Raw genomic sequence first — 24,476 nt, 5'->3', positions numbered from 1 at the left:
TAAAATTATACTGTTCATACTAGATTTCAAAAGAGAAATTATTAATTATAATAAATTTATAGGCTTATCTGATATATATATATATATTTTAGTCAAGCACATCTGAAGTATTTATGTTTAAAAAAATACTTCAAAGGAACAAGACATCTTGGGGCAGCCTGACTGCTGGTGGCACAATTGATCTGAGATGTTGAGGTCCCAGGTTCAAAACCCTAAGGACACAGACTTGAGCTTGGGCTCATCCGGCTTGAGCGCAGGATCTCCGGCTTGCGCGAGGGATCATCAACATGAGCCCACGGTCACTGGCTTAAGCCCAAGGTAACTGGTTCGGCTTGAGGTCTGCTGTCAAGGCATGTATGAAAAACAATTAACGAACAATTAAAGTGATGCAGCTACAAGTTGATGCTTCTCATCTCTCTCCCTTCCTGTCTGTCTCTCAAATCAATCAATCAATCAATCATATTGGGGCACATGCACACATATATAAATATTATATATGTTTGTATATACACATTTATATATATATATATATATATACACACACACACATTTTAGTCAAGCACATCTGAAGTATTTACATTTAAAAGAACTTCAAAAGAACACGACATTGGGGCAAGTTTAGGATACAGCTCCACATTCCTCAAAGTTGCTGAATCAGCATCAAAGGATGCCTGATAAAGGTCCCCGTATCGGGAAGCGAGGCTTCGGAATTCCTCCATGGACTGTTTCATCTATAAAGAACGAAAAATATTATTACGATAAGCAAACATGCTATTATGGTTTTACAAACACAAAAACCAAAACAAACAATAAAGAAATCTAGAAGATATTTTAACTTTTTCATTTTCATTCATTTTTATATACCTTGCAAAATAAAATTAAGAGGGCAAATAAAACTACAAATGTGCACAAGATTATGGTAATTTTATCTGATGTACAGAAATAAAAAACTGCATTTTTAGCTTAAGTTCCACTAAAATAATATATTTATCAACATCCTCAAAATATGTTTCTCTTTATATAAATATGTAGCATTTAGTGAGACATCATCAATCACTCTGTTGTTCTAATAAGACATCAGCCTATTTTTGGCAAGACAGATGAGTTAAAAAGCATTTGATGTTTAATGTCTGAGTCAAACCACTGATCTGTAAATTTCAGGATTTTTCATCTCACAACTAGCCTCAAAAACTTATTCTAAAGTGTAAAGAAAAACTGCACTGAAAATAAAGTTGAGACATGCCTGATTAGAGATGCGCCCACACCTCTGAAGGTCATTCCCCAAGGTCATGGCAATTGTTGTGGCAATGGCAGGTGGGGGGCTTGTTTTTAGGCTATTACAAGTGCAGATAAGTTGAGAGAAGGCTTGCAGAAGATCGATCCTGAGTTTTACAAATTCACACTGAAAACTTAAAGGATTCAGAGGTGTACTGGCAGCCTGGGGAATAAAAAGACACATTTAAGACAAAATAAACATAGCAGCAAGATGGGGCAGTAAGTACACAAATGACTTTTAAAAGCAATGATAATGCCCCATTTCCTAAACTGGAATGTTTGTTGGATTTTTTAATATACCTGACATAAAAATATGTAGATATTATAACTATTCAATACTTAATAAAGAGAAACATTAAATATATATTAAAAACCCACCACTGCAGGCAGAATGGTAAAATGGTTCCTCTGGGTCACACCCCCTGGTATCCACCTTGGTTAGTCTCCCGCTCTGAGTGTGGGCAGAACCTGTAAATAGCTTCTAACTAATAAAATATGGCAAAGGTAATGAATTTTGAGGATGTAATTTAGGTCCCTAATGAAGTAAGCTCATATTAATCAAAAGGGAGATTATTCTGGGTGAATTTCTCCTAATCCGGTGAGCCCATAAAAAGAGGGTCATGAAGGTGAGCAATTTGATACTGGCCTTAAATTTCCACAAGTTCTATAGCTGTAAGGAAGTAAGTTCTACCAACAACTACATGAGTTTAGAAGGGGACCCTAAGCCTCCTTGAACCTCATTAAGACTGGCCCTGGATGAAATCTTCATTGCAACTTTGTGACAACACGAACAGAGAACCCAGCTAAGCCCTACCTGGACTTCTGACTCATGGAAACTGAAATACTAAACAGGTGCTGCTTCAAGCCCTTAAATTTGTGGTAATTTGTTACACAGCATACAGAATAAATATGCTTTTAACAATTTTTATTCCTAAGAATCAAGATAAGTCTATCATTAATCATTATGTTGGGAAATTAGACACCCAACATTGCTACAGGGTCCCCATAATAACAGAATTTTGAACTTCTGTTTAATTTGGTTGAAGCAGGTAAAAAGCATAATCCTCATAGCTGTAGAATCTCAGGTTAGACCATTCATGTGTCAGGGAGCAACCCATACTCCATATCCTGTCAGTGAAGAAGGCAGAAAGGTAGGCCCTGGCAGGCTGGCTCCAGTAGAGCGTCCTCCTAAAACAACAAGGCTGTGGGTTCAATCCCTGGTCAGGGCACGTATGGGAAGCAACCAATGAATGCACAACTAAGTGGAACAATAAATGAATACTTCTCTCTCTCTCTCCCTCTGTCTCTCTAAAAGCAGTAATAATAATAATAAAGTAGACAAAGCTAAAGTCATATCCACACTTGCCAAATGGATAGATTAAAAATAAAATCTTTAAAAAAAAACCCAAACACTCTGATAGTATAGATCAGAAATGTGGGAAGTTCCAAATGACTACAAGGACCACACTGCCTTCCCTCTGGACTACTCGCAAATGGAGAATCACTTCCTGATTAGAAAAAAAAATTTTCACAAGCAGTGTCTTGCATGTAGCAAGTGCTTATTATAGTCTGTTGAATAAAAGTACTCCATTTCAAAAGGAAATGATTTGAGACCCAAAAACCTGCCTAGGTCACAATGTGTTAATGGCAGAGGTTTAGACAAGGGCCTTCTGTCTGTCAATCAGTACTTTCTTCCTACGTCAAAATTCAGTCCTTAATTACTGCCAAGCCTCATTAAATAAACATACTACACAAATCATTAAAAGACTATAAAATATTCAACATGACTTTTCAAATTAATTTCATCTGTCTGACAGTTTTGTGAGCCTGTTTCATAGTTCGTAGCATTTATTGGACTGAATGATTAACAATTTTATGCTCCACATAAACTAGAAAATGAAAAAATTCTACTGATCAAAACCAATAATTGCAGCTTGATTTTCTGAGGCATTTATGAGCTCAATATAGGCAACAACAATCTTTTCCCAGAATAATTGAGAGGAAAAAAATCACAGCAGTCAAAGTTACTTTTTAAAATGGAGAGAAGTGACGTCACGGAAATGGCGCCGTGAGCAGCACGTCCGACAGATCTCCCCAAAATCACAACAAATTTATCAACTATAAACAGTAAAATTTATCCTCGGAGCATTCCGGAGTTCCACACAAACTGAAAGCGAAAGGACTGTTATCACTTGAATCTGAGAGACGAGGGTGTGGAGAAAGCTAACTACCGCAGGGACGTTCATTCAAGCCGCGGAGGGAGTTCGCCTGTGTGCTATCAACAAGACCACCCTCAGATGCCAATAAGAAAGAGGAAATCGAATATTATGGATACAAAAGAAAGAGAGGTAACACAAATAGATGTGGAAAAATCTATGGAGAAAAGACTTAATATATTGGAAGCCTTGGAGCTAAATGACAGAGAATTTAAAATAGAAATCTTAAAAATACTCAGAGATATACAAGAAAACACAGAAAGGCAATTTAGGGAGATCAGAAAACAACTCAATGAACACAAAGAATATATTACCAAGGAAATTGAAACTATAAAAACAAATCAAACAGAAATGAAAAACTCAATTCACGAGCTGAAAAACGAGGTAACAAGCTTAGCTAACAGAACAGCCCAGATAGAAGATAGGATTAGTGAAATAGAAGACAAACAACTTGAGGCACAACAGAGAGAAGAAGAAAGAGACTCAAAAATAATAAAAAACGAGAAAGCCCTACAGGAATTATCTGACTCCATCAGAAAGAATAACATAAGAATAATAGGTATATCAGAGGGAGAAGAGAAAGAAAATGGAATGGAGAATATACTCAAACAAATAATAGACGAGAACTTCCCAAGCCTATGGAAAGAACTAAAGCCTCAAATTCAAGAAGCAAACAGAACACCAAGTTTTCTTAACCCCAACAAACCCACTCCAAGGCACATCATAATAAAGATGACACAAACCAATGACAAAGAAAAAATTCTCAAGGCAGCCAGGGAAAAGAAGAGTACAACATATAAAGGAAGGCCTATTAGATTATCATCAGATTTCTCAGCAGAAACTCTACAAGCTAGAAGAGAGTGGACCCCAATATTTAAAGCCCTGAAAGAGAGGAACTTTCAGCCAAGAATACTATACCCATCAAAGCTATCCTTCAAGTACGAAGGAGATATAAAAACATTCACAACTACAGAAAAGATGAGAGAATTTATCAGCAGAAAGCCCCCACTCCAGGAAATACTAAAGGGGGTTTTCCAACCAGATTCAAAGAACAAAAGAAAACAACACCACAAGTAACAGCTCCACCAAGAACACAATAAAACCAAACTTAAACTGTGACAACAAAGGAAAAAAAGGGAGGAGAGGATGGAGATTAACAGTAGCAAAGGATGATGAAGTGCAGAAATACTCATAAGATAGGGTACTACAATGAATATGGTAGGTACCCTTTTCATTACTTAATGGTAACCACCCTTGAAAAAACCACCACAAAAACACTTGACTTAAAAAAGGTAGCAACAGAGGAAAGAAGTATGGAACACAAACAAACAAAAACAAATGATAGAAAAACAAAAGAGAAGAATCAAACAAGATACAAAACTAACAGAAAGCAATTTATAAAATGGCAGTAGGGAACCCACAAATGTCAATAATTACACTAAGTGTAAATGGATTAAACTTACCAATAAAAAGACACAGAGTAGCAGAATGGATTAAAAAAGAAAATCCAACTATATGCTGCCTACAAGAAACACATCTAAGCAACAAGGATAAAAACAAATTCAAAGTGAAAGGCTGGAAAACAATACTCCAAGCAAACAACACCCAAAAAAAAAGCAGGTGTAGCAATACTCATATCTAATAATGCTGACTACAAGACAGAAAAAGTACTCAGAGACAAAAATGGTCATTTCATAATGATTAAGAGGAAGTTGAATCAAGAAGACATAACAATCCTTAATATATATGCACCAAACCAAGGAGCACCAAAATATATAAGACAGCTACTTATTGACCTTAAAACAAAAACTAACAAAAATACAATCATACTTGGAGACCTCGATACACCGCTGACGGCTCTAGATCGGTCATCCAAACAGAGAATCAATAAAGATATAGTGGCCTTAAACGAAATACTAGAAAACCTGGATATGATAGACATCTACAGGACACTTCATCCCAAAGCGACAGAGTATACATTTTTCTCTAGTGTACATGGAACATTCTCAAGAATTGACCATATGTTGGGCCACAAAGACAATATCAGCAAATTTAGAAAAATTGAAATTGTACCAAGCATATTTTCTGATCATAAAGCCTTGAAACTAGAATTCAACTGCAAAAAAGAGGGGGAAAAACCCACAAAAATGTGGAAACTAAACAACATACTTCTAAAAAATGAATGGGTCAAAGAAGAAATAAGCGCAGAGATCAAAAGATATATCCAGACAAATGAAAATGAAAATACGACATATCAGAATCTCTGGGATGCAGCAAAAGCAGTAATAAGAGGAAAGTTCATATCACTTCAGGCCTATATGAACAAACAAGAGAGAGCCGAAGTAAACCACTTAACTTCACACCTTAAGGAACTAGAAAAAGAAGAACAAAGACAACCCAAAACCAGCCGAAGAAAGGAGATAATAAAAATCAGAGCAGAAATAAATGAAATAGAGAACAGAAAAACTATAGAAAAAATCAATAAAACAAGGAGCTGGTTCTTTGAAAAGATCAACAAAATTGACAAACCCTTGGCAAGACTCACCAAGGAAAAAAGGCACAGGACTCAAATAAATAAAATCCAAAATGAAAGAGGAGAGATCACCACAGACATCATAGATATACAAAGAATTATTGTAGAATACTATGAAAAATTATATGCCACCAAATACAACAATCTAGAAGAAATGGATAAATTCCTAGAACAATACAACCTTCCTAGACTGAGTCATGAAGAAGCAGAAAGCCTAAACAGACCAATCAGCAGGGAGGAAATAGAAAAAACTATTAAAAACCTCCCCAAAAATAAAAGTCCAGGCCCAGACGGTTATACTAGTGAATTCTATCAAACATTCAAAGAAGACTTGGTTCCTATTCTACTCAAAGTCTTCCAAAAAATTGAAGAAGAAGCAATACTTCCGAACACATTTTATGAGGCCAACATAACCCTCATACCAAAACCTGGCAAGGATGGCACAAAGAAAGAAAACTACAGACCAATATCTCTAATGAATACAGATGCTAAAATACTAAACAAAATACTGGCAAACCGAATACAACAACATATTAAAAAAATAATACATCATGATCAAGTGGGATTCATCCCAGAATCTCAAGGATGGTTCAACATACGCAAAACGGTTAACGTAATACACCATATCAACAAAACAAAGAACAAAAACCACATGATCTTATCAATAGATGCAGAAAAGGCTTTTGATAAAATACAACACAATTTTATGTTTAAGACTCTCAACAAAATGGGTATAGAAGGAAAATATCTCAACATGATAAAGGCCATATATGATAAACCATCAGCCAACATCATATTAAACGGCATAAAACTGAGGACTTTCTACCTTAAATCAGGAACAAGACAGGGTTGTCCACTCTCTCCACTCTTATTTAACGTGGTGCTAGAAGTTCTGGCCAGAGCAATCAGACAAGACAAAGAAATAAAAGGCATCCATATCGGAAAAGAAGAAGTAAAGGTATCACTTTTTGCTGATGATATGATCCTATACATCGAAAACCCAAAGGACTCCACAAAAAGATTATTAGAAACAATAAACCAATACAGTAAGGTCGCAGGATACAAAATTAACATACAAAAGTCCATAGCCTTTCTATATGCCAACAATGAAATATTAGAAAACGAACTCAAAAAAATAATCCCCTTCACGATTGCAACAAAAAAAATAAAATACCTAGGAATAAACATAACAAAGAATGTAAAGGACCTATATAACGAAAACTACAAGGCATTATTAAGAGAAATAGAAAAAGACACAATGAGATGGAAAAATATTCCTTGTTCTTGGATAGGAAGAATAAATATAATTAAAATGGCCATATTACCCAAAGCAATATATAAATTTAATGCAATTCCCATCAAAATTCCTATGACATTTTTTAAAGAAATGGAACAAAAAATCATCAGATTTATATGGAACTATAAAAAACCCCGAATAGCCAAAACAATCCTAAGGAAAAAGAATGAAGCTGGGGGCATTACAATACCTGACTTTAAACTATATTATAGGGCCACAATAATCAAAACAGCATGGTATTGGCAGAAAAATAGACACTCAGACCAATGGAACAGAATAGAAAGCCCAGAAATAAAACCACATATATATAGTCAAATAATTTTTGATAAAGGGGCCAACAACACACAATGGAGAAAAGAAAGCCTCTTCAACAAATGGTGTTGGGAAAACTGGAAAGCCACATGCAAAAGAATGAAACTTGACTATAGCCTGTCCCCGTGTACTAAAATTAATTCAAAATGGATCAAAGACCTAAATATAAGACCTGAAACAATAAAGTACATAGAAGAAGACATAGGTACTAAAATCATGGACCTGGGTTTTAAAGAACATTTTATGAACTTGACTCCAATGGCAAGAGAAGTGAAGGCAAAGATAAATGAATGGGACTACATCAGAATAAAAAGTTTTTGCTCAGCAAGAGAAACTGATATCAAAATAAACAGACAGCCAACTAAATGGGAAATGATATTTTCAAACAACAGCTCAGATAAGGGCCTAATATCCAAAATTTACAAAGAACTCATAAAACTCAACAACAAACAAACAAACAATCCAATAAAAAAATGGGAAGAGGACATGAACAGACACTTCTCCCAGGAAGAAATACAAATGGTCAATAGATATATGAAAAGATGCTCAGCTTCATTAGTTATTAGAGAAATGCAAATCAAAACTACAATGAGATACCACCTCACCCCTGTTAGATTAGCTATTATCAACAAGACGGGTAATAGCAAATGTTGGAGAGGCTGCGGAGAAAAGGGAACTCTCATCCACTGTTGGTGGGACTGTAAAGTAGTACAACCATTATGGAGGAAAGTATGGTGGTTCCTCAAAAAACTGCAAATAGAACTACCTTATGACCCAGCAATCCCTCTACTGGGTATATACCCCAAAACCTCAGAAACATTGATACATAAAGACACATGTAGCCCCATGTTCATTGCAGCACTGTTCACAGTGGCCAAGACATGGAAACAACCAAAAAGCCCTTCAATAGAAGACTGGATAAAGAAGATGTGGCACATATACACTATGGAATACTACTCAGCCATAAGAAATGATGACATCAGATCATTTACAGCAAAATGGTGGGATCTTGATAACATTATACGGAGTGAAATAAGTAAATCAGAAAAAAACAAGAACTACATGATTCCATACATTGGTGGAATATAAAAACGAGACTAAGAGACATGGACAAGAGTGTGGTGGTTACCAGGGGTGGAGGGAGGGAGGACATGGGAGGGAGGGAGGGAGAGAGTTAGGGGGAGGGGGAGGGGCACAGAGAACTAGAAAGAGGGAGGCGGAGGACAATCTGACTTTGGGCGAGGGGTATGCAACATAATTTAATGACAAAATAACCTAGACATGTTTTCTTTGAATATATGTACCCTGATTTATTAATGTCATCCCATTATCATTAATAAAAATTTATTAAAAAAAAAAAAATGGAGAGAAGCTTCTGTTTGGGTTTTTTTTTTTTTACTTTTTAAAAAATTTATTTTAGCAAGAAAGGAAGGGGGAGAGAGAGAGAGACAGGAACATGGATTTATTCCTGTATGTGCCCTGACCAGGGATCGAACCAGCAACCTCTGTGCTTTGGGACGATGCTCCAACCAACTGAGCATCCAGCCCGGGCAGCTTCTATTTTAAAATAGCACTAAGTCAGTTCTAACTAGAAGTATCATATTTCAAAATACATTGTTCCTACAGTAGTCTGAATATTCTGTTACTTTTGTGACATCTGTTTATTCTGTGTTCTACTTTGAAGCATTTCTTTTAGGATGGGTCACCATTAAAAATATTTTAGATTATGTGATAAATATATATAAACAGGTACCAAAAGTCTTATGGCCCTATCTAAATATATACAATTCTAAAAGCTACATGACAGTGTTTTTAAATGTTTACTGTTGATTATATAAACTCTTTACTCTAAAGTCCTTGCATTAATACAGATGATGTTCATTTTAGGGAAATGGTTCTCACTAGGAATAGAACTGATTTCAAGGAAACAGAAATGTTATATGTCTGCCTTCTCTGCAACCCCTTCACTTTCTTGCATCTTTGCAAAAAATTTAGCTAGCTGACTAATTTGGAATAGGAGGATATCATAGACAGGGATACTAGCATCCTTAATAATTTCTTCACAAAGCAAGAAACTCGATAGTTTCTCAGTGAGTAGCTGTTAGGTATGAGATGTGGTGGATATATATACATTGATGGTGGTAGTGACCGAGGTGGGAGTCTTACTAATAGAATTCCAGCTCCACTTCTCCCTTCTGCGTGGACTCTGCCATGCTCTTTATATGTGGTTCCTGGCACTTGATAAAAAGAAAATGATACACTCTCATCAATCTATGAATGCTAAAAAGTAGGGGAGGGCTTAAGAATTTACTTCCATGTCCTATTTTTTACTTTAATATTGCCTTATCAGCAGATGATTCAAGGTAGTTAAAACGGGATACTGAAAAGAGATAGAAGACCATTCTTATACAAGCTATCATCACCAACAGAGAATTAAGAGGGCTTACTGTTAAGGATGCAATCCCTTTGTGGTAGAATTTTAAAGACTCAGCAATGCAAGAAAACGCTGAACTATAATTCTCCTCTTGTAACCCGGTGAGACACTGTTCTGCATGTGAGAACTCCTTCAAACTATTCAGCCAGAAGTAGAAATGTTCTGAGGCAACCTGAGTCAGCAAACTCTGATAAAGCTCTCTGGCCATATCATGGTTACCCTAGGAGAAAACACAAACAAACCATGGTTCATAAATGAAGTTCTTACATTTGAATTAGTGGCTAAAAGACAAACTCAAATCTTGGAGCTGCTTTTATGTAACCTAATGCCTGCATTTCTTTACTAAAATAGTTTCAAAGAAAAAAATAAATGGAATCAACTACAACTTCAGCCTAGAATTTTGGTTCAAAAAATAGAAAATAGAATACTTATTGTTTCTCAGCAGGGAGAAACTCCAGTAAGTTCCATACATGACTATAATACTATGTCTGCCTCTGGAAATGAGTGGGGGAAGGGTAATTTAGGGGGGAATGTGAATGCTATTTAACGCTTGGGGGCCAGGGATGTTCAGTGTCCACAGTGCCTGGATGCTTGGGGGACGTTGGGGATAATAAAGAATTGTACTATCTATAGTGGTGCTCCTCCCGTTTGAGATAAATAATCCCCTAGAATAATGCTTTCTAACTCTGCTCCCTGGTCTTCACCCCAAAGGATTTCTTTACTATCCAAAGCTCTGCACTTCTTTCCTCTCAAACAAAATTAATGAAAATTGTTAGGTTTTCCATATGACTGAGAAGAGAAGGGTACACTACAACTTTCCTGTCTCCACTGAAGAACGACAAGGCTGGAGAGAGGGAATCAAGAAACGGTGAACTGGTAAAGGAGGCCAGAAACAGGGGTGGGAGGCGGCTGTTGTTATGGATATGGGGAGAAATGAAAGGGGTGCTAACGACTTACAGCCAGAAAGAGCACAGATTTTCTGGAATTCCTGTGGGACTTCCCCTAACAACACAGACGCAACATAGATGCCATTCTTCTAAGAGAAATGTTAACAATGAGGTCCTTTCTCTCATCATCTTTCAACCCCATGTCTGAGAAGCACCTCTAACTTTATTTTCGGTTTTGAGCAGGAGTAGCAATGCCACAGTCTAAGGTGCGTCCCTTGCTATTTTCACCCGCCCAGTTGGCACGGACCACACGTACCATTCTGGACGCCTGCCTGGCAATCCGGTACACGGTCCACCCATTGGAGACACTCTCCAGCTGCTGCTTGATGACTGCCTTCACCTCGGCGGACAGCGCCTTCTGACTGGCGACAAAGATCACAGTGGCCAAACTCACCTGATGGAGCAAAAAGACAGATAATTAAAAAACCCATGTCATTCTATCAACATCACAGATGACTTGACCCAAAACGGAGAAAAACTATGGAGAGCCCACCAAAAAAAAAAACACCCAAATTTTGTTCTCTTTTGACATGTATTAAGTTTTCGCTTTGAAGTTACTGAGCAATTTATTTCATTGTTAGGACAATTGTTTATAATAGCAAATAATTAAAATAAATCCCATAAGTATGGATAAATTATAAAGTCACACAATGAAATACTAAACAGCAGTGAAATGAGTAATCTAGAGATATGCTTTTCAATATATATAGATGATTTATATGAAACATGAAAAATAGGCAAAATGCAAAAGATTACATGCAGTATGACAGCAATTATAGAAAGGTAAAAATATCCAAAATAATAGTGCATATTACTTCATGTGTACACTAAGGTAGTAAATGTATAACAACAGGCATGGGAATGATAAACACCAAGTTCAGGACAGTGGCTACCTCTGGAGAAAGGAGGTGTACGGGAGGAACAATTCAGCTGTACTGGTAACATTTCTTTCGTAAGCTAGGTAATGAATGCAAGAGTTTTCATTGTATTATTCTTTACATTTTTTGAATATTAAGGTTTCAAAATTAAAAATTGCCTTAAAGTAGTATTAATAAAAAAGGGGTAAGGAACATTAGTTGAAAATGATGCTTCAATAAAAAGTAAACATGGCTAACTGCTTTTTAGTATTCTGAGGCTGATAATATACAAAGGTCCACACATATTGTGGTAAACGTGTATGTCATTCCCATGACCACTGCCACTTGGTTCTCATAACCTCTTTTCTGATAGCAAATGATAAAATAGGGGTAATCTTTTACAGGCTATACCCTGGAGCAGTGGTTGGCAAACTCATTAGTCAACAGAGCCAAATATCAACAGTACAACGATTGAAATTTCTTTTGAGAGCCAAATTTTTTAAACTTAAACTATATAGGTAGGTACATTGTTACTAACTTAATTAGGGTACTCCTAAGCTGGCTTTTGCGCCCACACTCAAGGGGCCAAAGAGCTGCATGTGGCTCATGAGCAGCGGTTTGCCAACCACTGTCCTTGAGGATTAAATATAAAATAGGCTCAATAAGTAATTTCATTAAGCTTTTCCCAATCCCTGAGTTCAGATGGCCAGGAACAATATGCAGCGGCCAACGTACAGCTTACATTAAATGTATGCCTATTTAGAATACAGCCGACTCTCTGTCTGGTAGAACTCTCAACTAAACATTGTTATATCGCTTCCACGGCTTCTGTTTCTTTATCAGCATGCACCTTTCCCAACCACAGGAATGCACTGAAGCGCAAACTGGACTCTAAACAGCTGAAGAGATCCTGGATTGGAAAAGAGGACTCTGTGCTAATTTATGGTCACTATTACCACTAGGTCTTTAACTTACATTGTCAGAAATACAAAACAGGGTTTAGTTCATTATTGATTTGCTTTGTATCAAAAAGAAAAAAAGCCATTTTCATTTTGTTCTTTGTAATAGAACAAAAGCATCAGGCTGGAGGCCTTGGCTATACTAAGCTGACTTGTGGGGGCTTAGGAAGAAAGACGTTTTAGATCTGAACTAAACAGGGCCTTCTAAATCGGAAGTGCAAACAGTAAAATGCTCACGGTTCCAATTCTATTTTGACTTCAGCATTCCCCTGGTATTAATTACTTTAACCTGTTGTTTGTTTTGCTTTCTAAGTAAAATCAAACAGTATTGTTAACTTCTTAAAGGAATTCTCACTAGACCAGATCCTATTCGCCCACAGTAGGTTCAGAAAGCGCCTGTACCAGAAGTTCCTGCTGCTTGTCCGTGGCTGACCGTCCGATAACCTTGTAGAGCTCCATGAGGTCGCCCAGCATCCCGTCGCCCAGGACTGGTAGCTGCATGGCAATGGCGGCCAGGCAATGGCACATCAGGATCCGGGAAGCATCCTGGGCACTGTGCAACTGAGTCAACAGGGTCTCAACCACGGACTGGCTAAGATGGGGTCTGCCCTTGGCCAACTTCACCATACATTTCAGAGCAATCTACGCATTGGAAAGAAAATACACTTGTTACACTTGGAAGGTATTAAGAAAAGAATATTGTATAAGTTATTGGGGAAAATCAAGGAAAAGGGTTTTTGTAGGCATAACATTTTTCGTCATAAGAAACACGTAACATACTGGATCCTGTATTAGGATATGCAAAGTGTGCCATGTTTAAAACCAAACAAGTCAGGACAGTATATCAACCACTCATTGCAATCTAAGACTATTAAAAAAAGAGGTGAGATGAAAATCATAAGGAATAATATTGAAGAGGCAAAATACATGCCAAACTGAATGTCACCATTACTGTACTTTTAAGAACTGATTCTAAAATGTGGTTTGTAAACTTACTTTTATGCCATCATCTCCCTATGCTAATAAAAATATAGACTACAGCCCTGACCAGTTGGCTCAGTGGTAGAGCGTCAGCCCAGTGTGTAGATGTCATGGGTTTGGTTCCCAGTCAGGGCACACAAGGTAAGTGATCATCTGCTTCTCTACCCCTCCCCCACTTCTACTCCCACAGCCATGGCTCAAATGAGCAAGTTGGCCTCAGGCGCTATAACAGGTCAGTTGTTGAGCAATGGAGCAGTGGCCCAGATGGGCAGAACATCTTCCTCCCTGCCTCCTGCTTGATTTAAAAAAAAAAATTCACACACACACACACACACACACACACACATATATAAATAAAATCCCAGGAATTACTTAATGGATTAACTTTTGTGTGGGGGGGATCACTGAGAGTTTGCAGTTTAAGAAAGGTACCCTAGGTGACTCTTAAGCATACTAAAGTCATAAAAAGGCTTCACATTTTCTCTTATTTCTCAAGTGAAACCAAAAACCAATAGGTTTTAGAGCTTCTATTCAGGCCTGTTAATGGTATCACTAATATCCGCATCATCAAAACTAGAAACCCAGACTCTCACTGTTATGTAGCCAACTGACTGCTTAATCCAGTGATTTCCACTACTATCACCTCTAACACTGAGCTCTTCAGCTCCTACCCATTCTCTCAGCAACATCAATCCCTCCCTAATTCCAATCTTTTGAAAAGAAAAGCCATTAATCCATCCCTCACACTGAAATCATGCAGCTTTCAGTGTGGTGTTAGGGAGATAAAATGAGCATTAGAGTCTGAAAAAACCAGAGTTGAAGGTCAGCTTGCTCTGTATTAGCTAAATGTCTTTGAACAAGTTATTTTATCTCTCTGAGTCTTAATCTCATTAACATTAGACGGCAAATTTCACTATATTACAGTTATTGTCAAGATTGGAAAAAAATCAGCCCTGACCAGCTGGCTCAGTGATAGAGCGTCGGCCCGGCACGTGGATATCCTGGGTTCAATTCTGGTCAGGGCACACAGGAGAAGCGCCCATCTGCTTCTCCACCCCTCCCTCTCTCGCTTCTCCTCCCCTCCCGCAGCCAAGGCTCAATTAGAGCAAGTGGCCCCAGGTATTGAGGATGGCTCCATAGCCTCCACCTCAGGTGCTAAAATGGCTCTAGTTGCAATGAAGCAAGGGCCCCAGATAGATGGGCAGAACATCACTCTCTAGTGGGCTTGCCAGGTAGATCTGAGTCAGGGCACATGCAGAAGCCTGTCTCTGCCTCCCCTCCTCTCACTAAAAAACAAAATAAAACAAAAGATTGGAAAAATATCTATATATAAGCTGTTTACAGTAAAGTCTGGCACATAACAGACATTTAAATAACAATAAAATTACAAAAAAGGTTAGAGCATGTCCATTATTTCACAATTTTAGTATCTGCTCACTATTGAATCAAGCTAATGTTCCTTAGCATTATATTTGATATCTTCCACGATTAACTTGCAAACTGTTTTCCAATCTACCATTTGTCATCTGGCCACAACAGGCTACTCATGATTCTTCCAACAGAACAGGTATATTTTAGCTTTCAAGTTTTTTTTTTGTATTTTTCCGAAGCTGGAAACGGGGAAGCAGACAGACTCCCGCATGCGCCTGACTGGGATCCACCCGGCATGCCCACCAGGGGGCGATGCTCTGCCCATCTGGGGCATCACTCTGCTGCAATCAGAGCCATTCTAGCGCCTGAGGCAGAGGCCACAGAGCCATTCTCAGCGACTGGGCAAACTTTGCTCCAGTGGAGCCTTGGCTGCGGGAGAGGAAGAGAGAGACAGAGAGGAAGGAGAGGGGGAGGGGTGGAGAAGCAGATGGGTGCTTCTCTTGTGTGCCCTGGCCGGGAATCGAACCCGGGACTCCTGCACGCCAGGCCGACGCTCTACCACTGAGCCAACCGGCCAGGGCTGCTTTCAAGCTTTTTATAACATGGTCCCTCTGGTTAAAATGATTGTTGCTCAAAACTGAAATTCTACCCCATCTTTCAAGGCTCAACTCATACGACATCTACTTGTTCAAGTCTCCCTAACATCCTTAGTTGAAATTAATCACTCCCAACTACGTCCTCTCATTAGGATTGTACTTTTGTTTGAACTTCAGAGAACTCACTGCATTTGACCTCGTATTCTAGTCCCTTATATAACTGTCAGTCTCCTCCAGCTGGGGAGCTCCTTTAACATGGGAACCTTTCCTGACCACGTGTGTATATCCCACTGTGGTGAGGCCAGTCTTTTTTTTTTTTAAATAAATTTTTATTAATTTTAATGGGGTGACATCAATAAATCAGGGTACATATATTCAAAGAAAACATGTCCAGGTTATCTTGTCATTCAATTATGTTGCATACCCATCACCCAAAGTCAGACTGTCTTCCGTCACCTTCTATCTAGTTTTCTTTGTGCCCCTCCCCCTCCCCCGAGGCCAGTCTTTTACCTACATCCAAAACCAGAGGAAAAATAATTTGGTTCTCTTTCTTAAAAAAAAAACTCAAAAAAACTACAACTTAACAAATACTGTCAACTGATGGCAAAATAGGCCAAAGCTCAGATTTTTTTGTCTCTCTTTTGTTACCCCAATGGTTAAAATGCCAGTTTTAAAGTAAAGACCAAGAGAAATGTTCCTTTAAGCCAGGAGTTAATGAACTATTGCCACGGGGCCAAATCCCAGTCTGTTTTTTGTAAATAAAGCATGCCCACATACACGCACTTTTTTAAAAAAACATAATGTCCGTGGCTCTTTGTCCTACAAAGGTAGAGGTGAGTAGTTGGGACAAAGAGTGTATATCCTGCAAAACATAAAATATTACTACCTGACCCTTTACAGAGAGACTTTCACTTCCTAGCTTAGACAATAAAAAATAGGCATTATATTAAAATGAGTTATGTTTTCACCTTTAAAATGGCTTGAGCACCTGGGCTGTCATCTTGACTACAAAGTACCAGAAGGGATTCTAGGCCAAAAACAGCATCTTGCTCCAGTGCCAAAAGGTCTAGAGGAAAAAGTTTTATAGTGATCAGGTAGAAAAGATTAAACACATACACACACACAGGAAAAAAAACATTAAGGAGTCTAAGATACAAGAAATACTTTAATGAGCAAACTTTCCTAAAAATATGTATCTGGCATTATTTCTGAAATGCAAAGGCCATTTTTAGACTTGTGTATCACTAAAAATTTATTGAAGATTATAAAAAAATACACATCAAATTAAGAACTAAAGCCTCAAAAATTTACATCAAGCATAACTGAAATACTGTCACCAGATTGGCTGAAGAAAACACCAGGAACAAGACTAGGAAGAGCAACCCATGTAGTAGTATGTGTTAATCTTTCTGATCAGACATAAAATACAAAGATACATGTTTACCTAGAATGTTACAAATTTTCAGCTTCTAATGAAAGATGAACCACTTTTAAGAAGCAAGAGGACCCCATATAATCACATTAGTGTTGTAAGTCTGACCATAAAGAATGAGTCCCTTAGTGTCTCATGTAATAGTTTTTCAGCAATTTTCACTACCTTAGGGCTAAAATTTCTCTAGAGGCTCTAAAAAATTTAGAACATATTATCTAACTGTATTTAGGTCAATATATGTCAGCTTTGAGAACATAAAGCAGTTTTTTATGTTACATGGTAGAGAACACTCATTACTATGCCCAAAATAAAACAGGTTTTAAGTATTCAAATCAGAGTCAACATACAACTTAAAGAAATGTCTCCTGAGTTGGTGTAGGGGCTTGGCAAACAGTGTAAAGGCCAGTGAAGGTCAGGATGTTATAAAACAATAAGTACCAGGAACAAACAGCACTGAAGTCTAGTGGGGATAAGACAGACCACTAAGCTTATGATCCTTAATGAAGATCAAAATAAGCGTGGAGACAGACAGAATGTCCAAAACGCATTTCCCACTTTTAAACACCAGCCTGAACTTGTCCAAGCCTTTCAGTCAATAGACGTTAGAAATACAATAAAATTCATGCATTGTTTTCTATGTACACCTTCCTTAATGAAACCAATTAGTTTAATGCTCTGGATACCCAGAGATAAATTCTATGAAAACTTAATTCACACTGCTCTGCTGATTAACCTGTCCATTCATAAAACTATTTTTTAGTTAAGTCCCTTGATAATTAGAATATTTTCTCCTAGGCTCTGGCTGGGTGGCTCAGTGAATAGAGCACTATCCCAGTGCACCAAGGTCACAGGTTTGATCTCTGATCAGGGCACATAGGAGAAGCAATCAATGAGTGTGCAACTAAATGAAATAACAAGTTGATACGTTTCCCTTTCTCTCTTGCTCTCAAACCAATGGAAAAATTAAAAAAGATATTTTCTTCTTAATTTGCCAGGTTTTCATAAAGGTAAACAAACTGTCTTATGTCAAGGGTAGTCATCAGCAGTCCCTACCCTACACCACACATACAAAGGTAAACAGTGGGAGGAAATGGGAAAAGCCCCATTAAATCTTTCAATTCCACAATCCCAATCCAAAGGTCCCCGTATTTTAAAATTTTTTTCAAAGGATTAAGTAGTGTTGAGAAAGCTTGCTCTAGGAACACTTCAGAAGGAGGCAACCAAACAAACTCAGAAATCTGCCCAAGGCCCAATCCAAAAATTTATACGTGTATCAGTTCTTATCAAGCTCACCTTTTTCTTGACAAGAGACGGTTATGTTTGTTAGGACTCTGACTCCATGAGCTGCAATGCCCCTGTTATTATGGTAACAGCACTCTTGGGCTAATCTGACTAAATCAGAGGATCTGGGGGAAGAAGCTACATTACCTAAATAAGCAGAGAAAAACAGTCCAGATTATAATTCATTCAGACAGTTCAAAAGCATTTCAGCTTACAGGCTCACTTCTCTCACTTTCAAGAGGAAACCTCCAATATTTAACTTTAGCAAAATTTTCTACCACCACCTCATTTATCATCACCATATCACCATTTCTCTTTCTCCAATCAAGGTACTTAGGTATGTGCTAATAGTTTTATAATGATTAGAATCTAAAAATCAATATAAGACATTACCACAAAAATATTTTAAAAATTGGCCAAGGAACAGTACAAAAGCCCAAAGAGCTACAGATTGTGTTGTGGGAGTTCAAATGGGATGTCATTTCAAGTTTCTTGTCAGATAATACCTTACCTTCAAAAAAAAGGAATAAAAAGAGAAACAAGAAATTTAGGTTTGCTTTCCTTACCTCAATTGCTGGCATTTAGTTATACCTCAAAAGGTTTATATAAAAACTCATGATTTTAGAGATGGAAAGGATTTGGGGATCATCTGATTCAACACCCTACTTTTGCAGAAGAATCAAAGCCCAAAGGTTTTTTTTTTGTTGTTTTTTTTTGTTTTTTTACATTTTATAGGAATCTTTATGTTCTGGAATTTCTATCCATCTCACACTTCATGATTTCTTATTTACTGATTTAAATTTATTGCGTTTACATAGATTCAAGTGTCCCACCGAATACATCCTCCCGCACCCCCGAATTCCCCTCAACATCCTTCTTGCCCCCTCCCCCAACACCCTCCCCGCTTTCCTCCAGGATTTGCTGTCCTGCTCTCTATAATGCTGTTATGTATATATAATTTCACCAAGCTCTTTCCCTTCTCTGATCTCATCCTCTCATCCCCTTTCCCTCTGTCCGCTTTCCCACTGGTCCCTTTGATCCCTCCTCTGCCTCTATTCTGTTCCTCAGTTCACATTGTTCATTGGATTCCTCATATGAGTGAAGTCATATAATATTTTTATTTCTTGTCTGGCTTATGTCACTTAACATAATAGTTTCCAGATCCATCCCTGTTGTTGCAAAAGGTATTTTCTTCTTTTTCATGGCCCCATAGTACTCCATGTGTATATGTAGTACAACTTTTTAATCCACTCGTCCACTGAAGGACACTTGGGCTGTATCCAGATCTTCATTATTGTAAACAATATTGCAGTAAACATGGGGGTACATTTCTTCTTTTGAACCAGTGATTTGGTGTCCTTGGGATATATTCCTAAAAGTGGGATGGCTGGGTCAAAAGGCAGTTCCATTTTTAATTTTTTGAGGAATCTCCATACCATTTTCCACAGTGGTTGCACCAGTCTGCATTCCCACCACCAGTGCAGGATTCCCTTTATTCCACATCCTCACCAGTACTTATTATGTTTTGTTTTGTTAATGTGCCATTCTGACTGGTGTGAGGTGATATCTCATTGTGGTTTTAATTTGCATTTCTCTAATGATTAGTGATGAACATTTTTTCTTTTGCCAATTGGCCTTCTGAATGCCCTCTTTGAAGTGTCTATTCATTTCTCTTGCCCATTTTTGATTTATGTTCCTTGATTTCTCTTATCAATGTTTTATAATTTTCTGAGTACAAGTCTTTAACCTCCTTGGATAAATTTACAGCTAGGTACTTTCTTTGTTGTTGTTGCAGTAGTGAAGGATATTGTTTTCTTAATTTCTCTTTTGGACAGTTCATTGTTGGTGTATAAAAATGCCACTGGTTTTTGAATATTAATTTTATATCCTGCCACCTTGCTCAATTCATTTATTAGGTCCACTAGTTATTTTACTGAGACTTTAGGGTTTTCTATGTACAGTATCATATCATCAGCAAATAATGATAGTTTTACTTCTTCTTTTTCAATTTGGATGCATTTCTAAAATCTTAAATCTACTTCCTCTTTACCCTTGTTCTGTTTACAACAGGACCGTTAACACTTCTTACATCATTGGTTTGGTTGTAATAAATTCCTTGAGGGTTTTTTTTTTAATTTTTGTACAGGAAGCTTTTTATTTCTCCTTCTATTTTAAATGATAGCCTTGATGGATAAAGAAGTCTTGGTTGTAGGAAACTGTTCTGCATTAATTTGAATATCTCTTGCCATTCCCTTCTTGCCTCAAGTGTTTTTGTTGAGAAGTCGAATGTCATCCTTTTGGGGTCTCCTTTGTAGGTGATTGACTGCTTTTCTCTTGCAGCTTTTAGTATTCTTTCTTTGTTTCTTAGCTTTGGTTTTTTAATTATGATGTGTCTTCATTTAGGTTTATTTGGGTTCCTTTTTAATGGGATTCTCTGTGCTTCTTCAACTTGTGTGACTTTTTCCTGCATCAATTCCAGGACATTTTCAGCTATGATTTCTTCAATCAGGTTCTCTATCCCTTGTTCTTTCTCTTCTCCTTCAGGAACCCCTATGATGCAGATGTTGTTTCTCTTCCTATTGTAACAGAACTCTCTTAGAGTTTTCTCAGACATTTTGATCCTCTTTTTCTTTTGCTGATCTGTTTCTGTGCTTTTGCTTATCTTGTCCTCTAAATTGCTGATTCGATCCTCTTTTTCATCCCACCTGAAGCCCAAAGGTTTTAAGCATCTTGCCATCAAGGTCATAAAACGACTCTGTCAATCTCATTGATTGGTGAAGTTTTTCAGTGATTTTGATCTGCATTTTCCTTGGATACGTGTGATGTTGAACATCTTACGTGCTTAAGAGCCATTTGTTAGCAATAATTTTTTTTTTTTTTTTGTATTTTTCTGAAGTTGGAAACGGGGAGGCAGTCAGACAGACTCCCGCATGCGCCCGACCGGGATCCACCCAGCACGTCCACCAGGGGGCGATGCTCTGCCCATCTGGGGCGTCGCTCTGTTGCAACTGGAGCCATTCTAGAGCCTGAGGCAGAGGCCACAGAGCCATCCTCAGCACCCGGGGCCAATTTTGCTCCAATGGAGCCTCGGCTGAGGAAGGGGAAAAGAGAGACAGAGAGGAAGGAGAGGGGGAGGGGTGGAGAAGCAGATGGGCGCCTCTCCTGTGTGCCCTGGCTGGAAATCGAACCCAGGACTCCTGCACGCCAGGCCGACGCTCTACCACTGAGCCAACCGGCCAGGGCCTGTTAGCAATAATTTAGACACAATAAATTTAAGTTTCTTTTACAAACAATTATGGTTATAGTGAAAAAACTAATCAATGAAATTAAACATTTACTATTATCTATGTAAGTAACCTAGCTTTGGAAAATACTTGACTTTTGTTTCATGTAAACATTCCCTAGTTTGGTTATTTAAGCCTTTTGTTCAATTTTATATATAACCTACTCTCTATAAAAAGACAAAATATCTAGCTTAAAAAGTGCTTGGATATTATAACCTGACACAATGCTTACAAATGGTTTGGAATTAAAAAATAAAGAGAAAGAGTCATCTTGCCCTGGCTGAATACCTCGGTTGGTTACAGTATTATCCCAGAGCACAGAGGTTGCTGGTTCAATCCCAGGTCAGGGCACATACAGGAACAGAGCAATGTTTCTCTCTCTTTCTCTCCCTCCCTCTTCCTCTTGCTAAAATCGATAAATTAAAAAAAAAAAAATCATCTTGCATTAGATCAGTTTACTGTTAAAAAGAACCCTCAGTCAGAATCCTCAGGCTCAGGCCTGTTAGGCACTTTACTTCGGCCATGTCAAAACTTTGTGAGCCTTGCCCTGGCCAGTTGGCTCAGCGGTAGAGCGTCAGCCTGGCTTGCGGGGGACCCGGGTTCGATTCCTGGCCAGGGCACATAGGAGAAGCGCCCATTTGCTTCTCCACCACCCCCTTCCTCTGTCTCTCTCTTCCCCTCCCGCAGCCAAGGCTCCATTGGAGCAAAGATGGCCCGGGCGCTGGGGATGGCTCCTTGGCCTCTGCCCCAGGCGCTAGAGTGGCTCTGGTTGCAGCAGAGCGACGCCCCGGAGGGGCAGAGCATCGCCCCCTGGTGGGCAGAGCGTCGCCCCTGGTGGGCGTGCCGGGTGGATCCCGGTCGGGCGCATGCGGGAGTCTGTCTGACTGTCTCTCCCCGTTTCCAGCTTCAGAAAAAAAAAATACAAAAAAAAACACTTCGTGAGCCTTAGTTTCAGCACCTACAACTCCCCTGCATATCCCTCACTTGAAAGGCTACTTGTACAGACACAATTAGATATTCTATGGAAAGGCTCTTACAAATTACAAGATACAATTAATACTCTGTGCTCCTTCAAAGTGTAATGTCAGTCAAGAATATTAACTGCAAGCTAAGACACTGAGACTGTGACTTGTGCAAAAAAAGAATTTAATAAAAACACATTGGGTATATGGTAGGTTATTGATAAAGAGACTGCAACAATCTCTCCCATCCCTTGTAGGTATGTCCCATTGCAATTTAATTGTCTAATTCCTTGCACCAAGAGGTGTTTACTTTTACACCTCTCTGGGCTTGGCCATGTGATTTACTTTAGCCCAGCGGTTCTCAACCTGTGGGTCGCGACCCCGGCGGGGTCACGACCCACAGGTTGAGAACCGCTGCTTTAGCCAATGAGACATTTAAACATGTGCAAGCAAAGAGCGAAAAAGCGCTTGTGTGTTGGTGGTTTGCTTTCTTCTGGCTGCTGCTAGAACCCTGAGAATATACTATAAACAAATGCAAGCAAGCCTGCTGAGTCACACCGAGGAGAACCAGGGTGCCTGACCTGAAAGCCATTCAACCTGTAGCTGGTGAATGAGGCCATCGTAGACCATCCAGTCTGAGCAAGGCTCCATATGACTGCAGTCTTATGAGTGAGCCAAAGTGAGACCAGCAGAACAGCCCAGCTGAGGCCAGTCAAAATTACTGAGCTGCAGAATCAGAGCAAGTAAAATGGTCATGAATTTAAGCCACTGTGTTTTGAGGTGATCTGTTATGCAGCAATAAATAACTGACACAGAATACCTCATAGACGACTGGAAAGGCTGACAAACTAAGCTGAAAAAAGGCGAGACTAGAGACTAGCCAAGATCACAGCCCAAACCATGCATGGAATTAGTCTAGGGATGACATTAATGTCACAGTTACTGATGTTTTGATGTCACAGCTTACACTGCTGCCAACCGTACAAGACATAGCAAACAACCACTGCCACGGTGTCCCCTGGAAACTGGAGGTTGCTGTTATCACTAGAATAGACTCTCCCACCTCACTACTCCTTGTTAACTGGCTTCCAATTCAGTCTGTGGCATGGAAATAATTAAGTAGGTCCAGGCCACATGTGTGCACTCGAGGTGGCAGGGAAGCTTGGCAACAGAATACCAAGTGTTTCCAGCTTCCTATCAGGACATATGTCAAGGAATTCCCTTTACCCAGTAGGTTCATATGTTGTGAAACCATCAAAAGGACAAATGTACATTATAGTTCTTCAATTAATTCAATACAAATTAACTGACTACAAAAGGAAGCAACGAAGAATCCACAAAACTTGCGTTAAAACGAAACAAAAACACTTTAGCCTGAAGTCTGTTAGGCAAGCAAGCTCCTCACTGGGCATTAATAAAGGCATTGTGGAGTTAATTCACCTTGACTTAGGCAAGCAGGAAAGCATTACTGAACTCTGGTCAAATCTTATTTTAATCATTTTTCCAGAGTGCTAACATACACCTAAAAGGAAGTATGACATTTGCTTTGAAAATTCACCATCTCCTGGCCTTTGAAACGTACTTAAACTCAAAGGGCACTTTGAGTCACAGACGTATATAAGCAAACCAGTTATTTTAAGATCCTCAAAAATATTGTTACACCCACATATAATTTAAAAAAGAACAAATATAGAAAAACAATATCCTTGAGTTAAGATCAAGTACGCAAGGTTGAATTA

The 24,476-nt window shown here is 38.5% G+C and overlaps 1 protein-coding gene across 1 annotated transcript in view; it reads right to left on the bottom strand.

Moving 5' to 3' along the window:
* INTS7 (integrator complex subunit 7) overlaps positions 1–24,476 on the bottom strand; it is an 80,994-nt gene that overhangs the window by 16,949 nt on the left and 39,569 nt on the right. Inside the window, exons 9-15 of the mRNA XM_066361798.1 lie at positions 18,504–18,638; positions 16,747–16,844; positions 13,233–13,472; positions 11,271–11,408; positions 10,081–10,287; positions 1,244–1,438; positions 628–731 (exon numbers count right to left, since the gene is read on the bottom strand). Coding sequence (XP_066217895.1) covers positions 628–731; positions 1,244–1,438; positions 10,081–10,287; positions 11,271–11,408; positions 13,233–13,472; positions 16,747–16,844; positions 18,504–18,638 — 1,117 coding nt within the window. The remainder of the gene's footprint in view (positions 1–627; positions 732–1,243; positions 1,439–10,080; positions 10,288–11,270; positions 11,409–13,232; positions 13,473–16,746; positions 16,845–18,503; positions 18,639–24,476) is intronic.

This window comes from Saccopteryx leptura, chromosome 2 (genome assembly GCF_036850995.1).
Source record: "Saccopteryx leptura isolate mSacLep1 chromosome 2, mSacLep1_pri_phased_curated, whole genome shotgun sequence".
Classification (NCBI taxonomy): Eukaryota; Metazoa; Chordata; class Mammalia; order Chiroptera; family Emballonuridae; genus Saccopteryx; species Saccopteryx leptura.
This window is presented reverse-complemented; position numbering and strand designations above follow the sequence as displayed.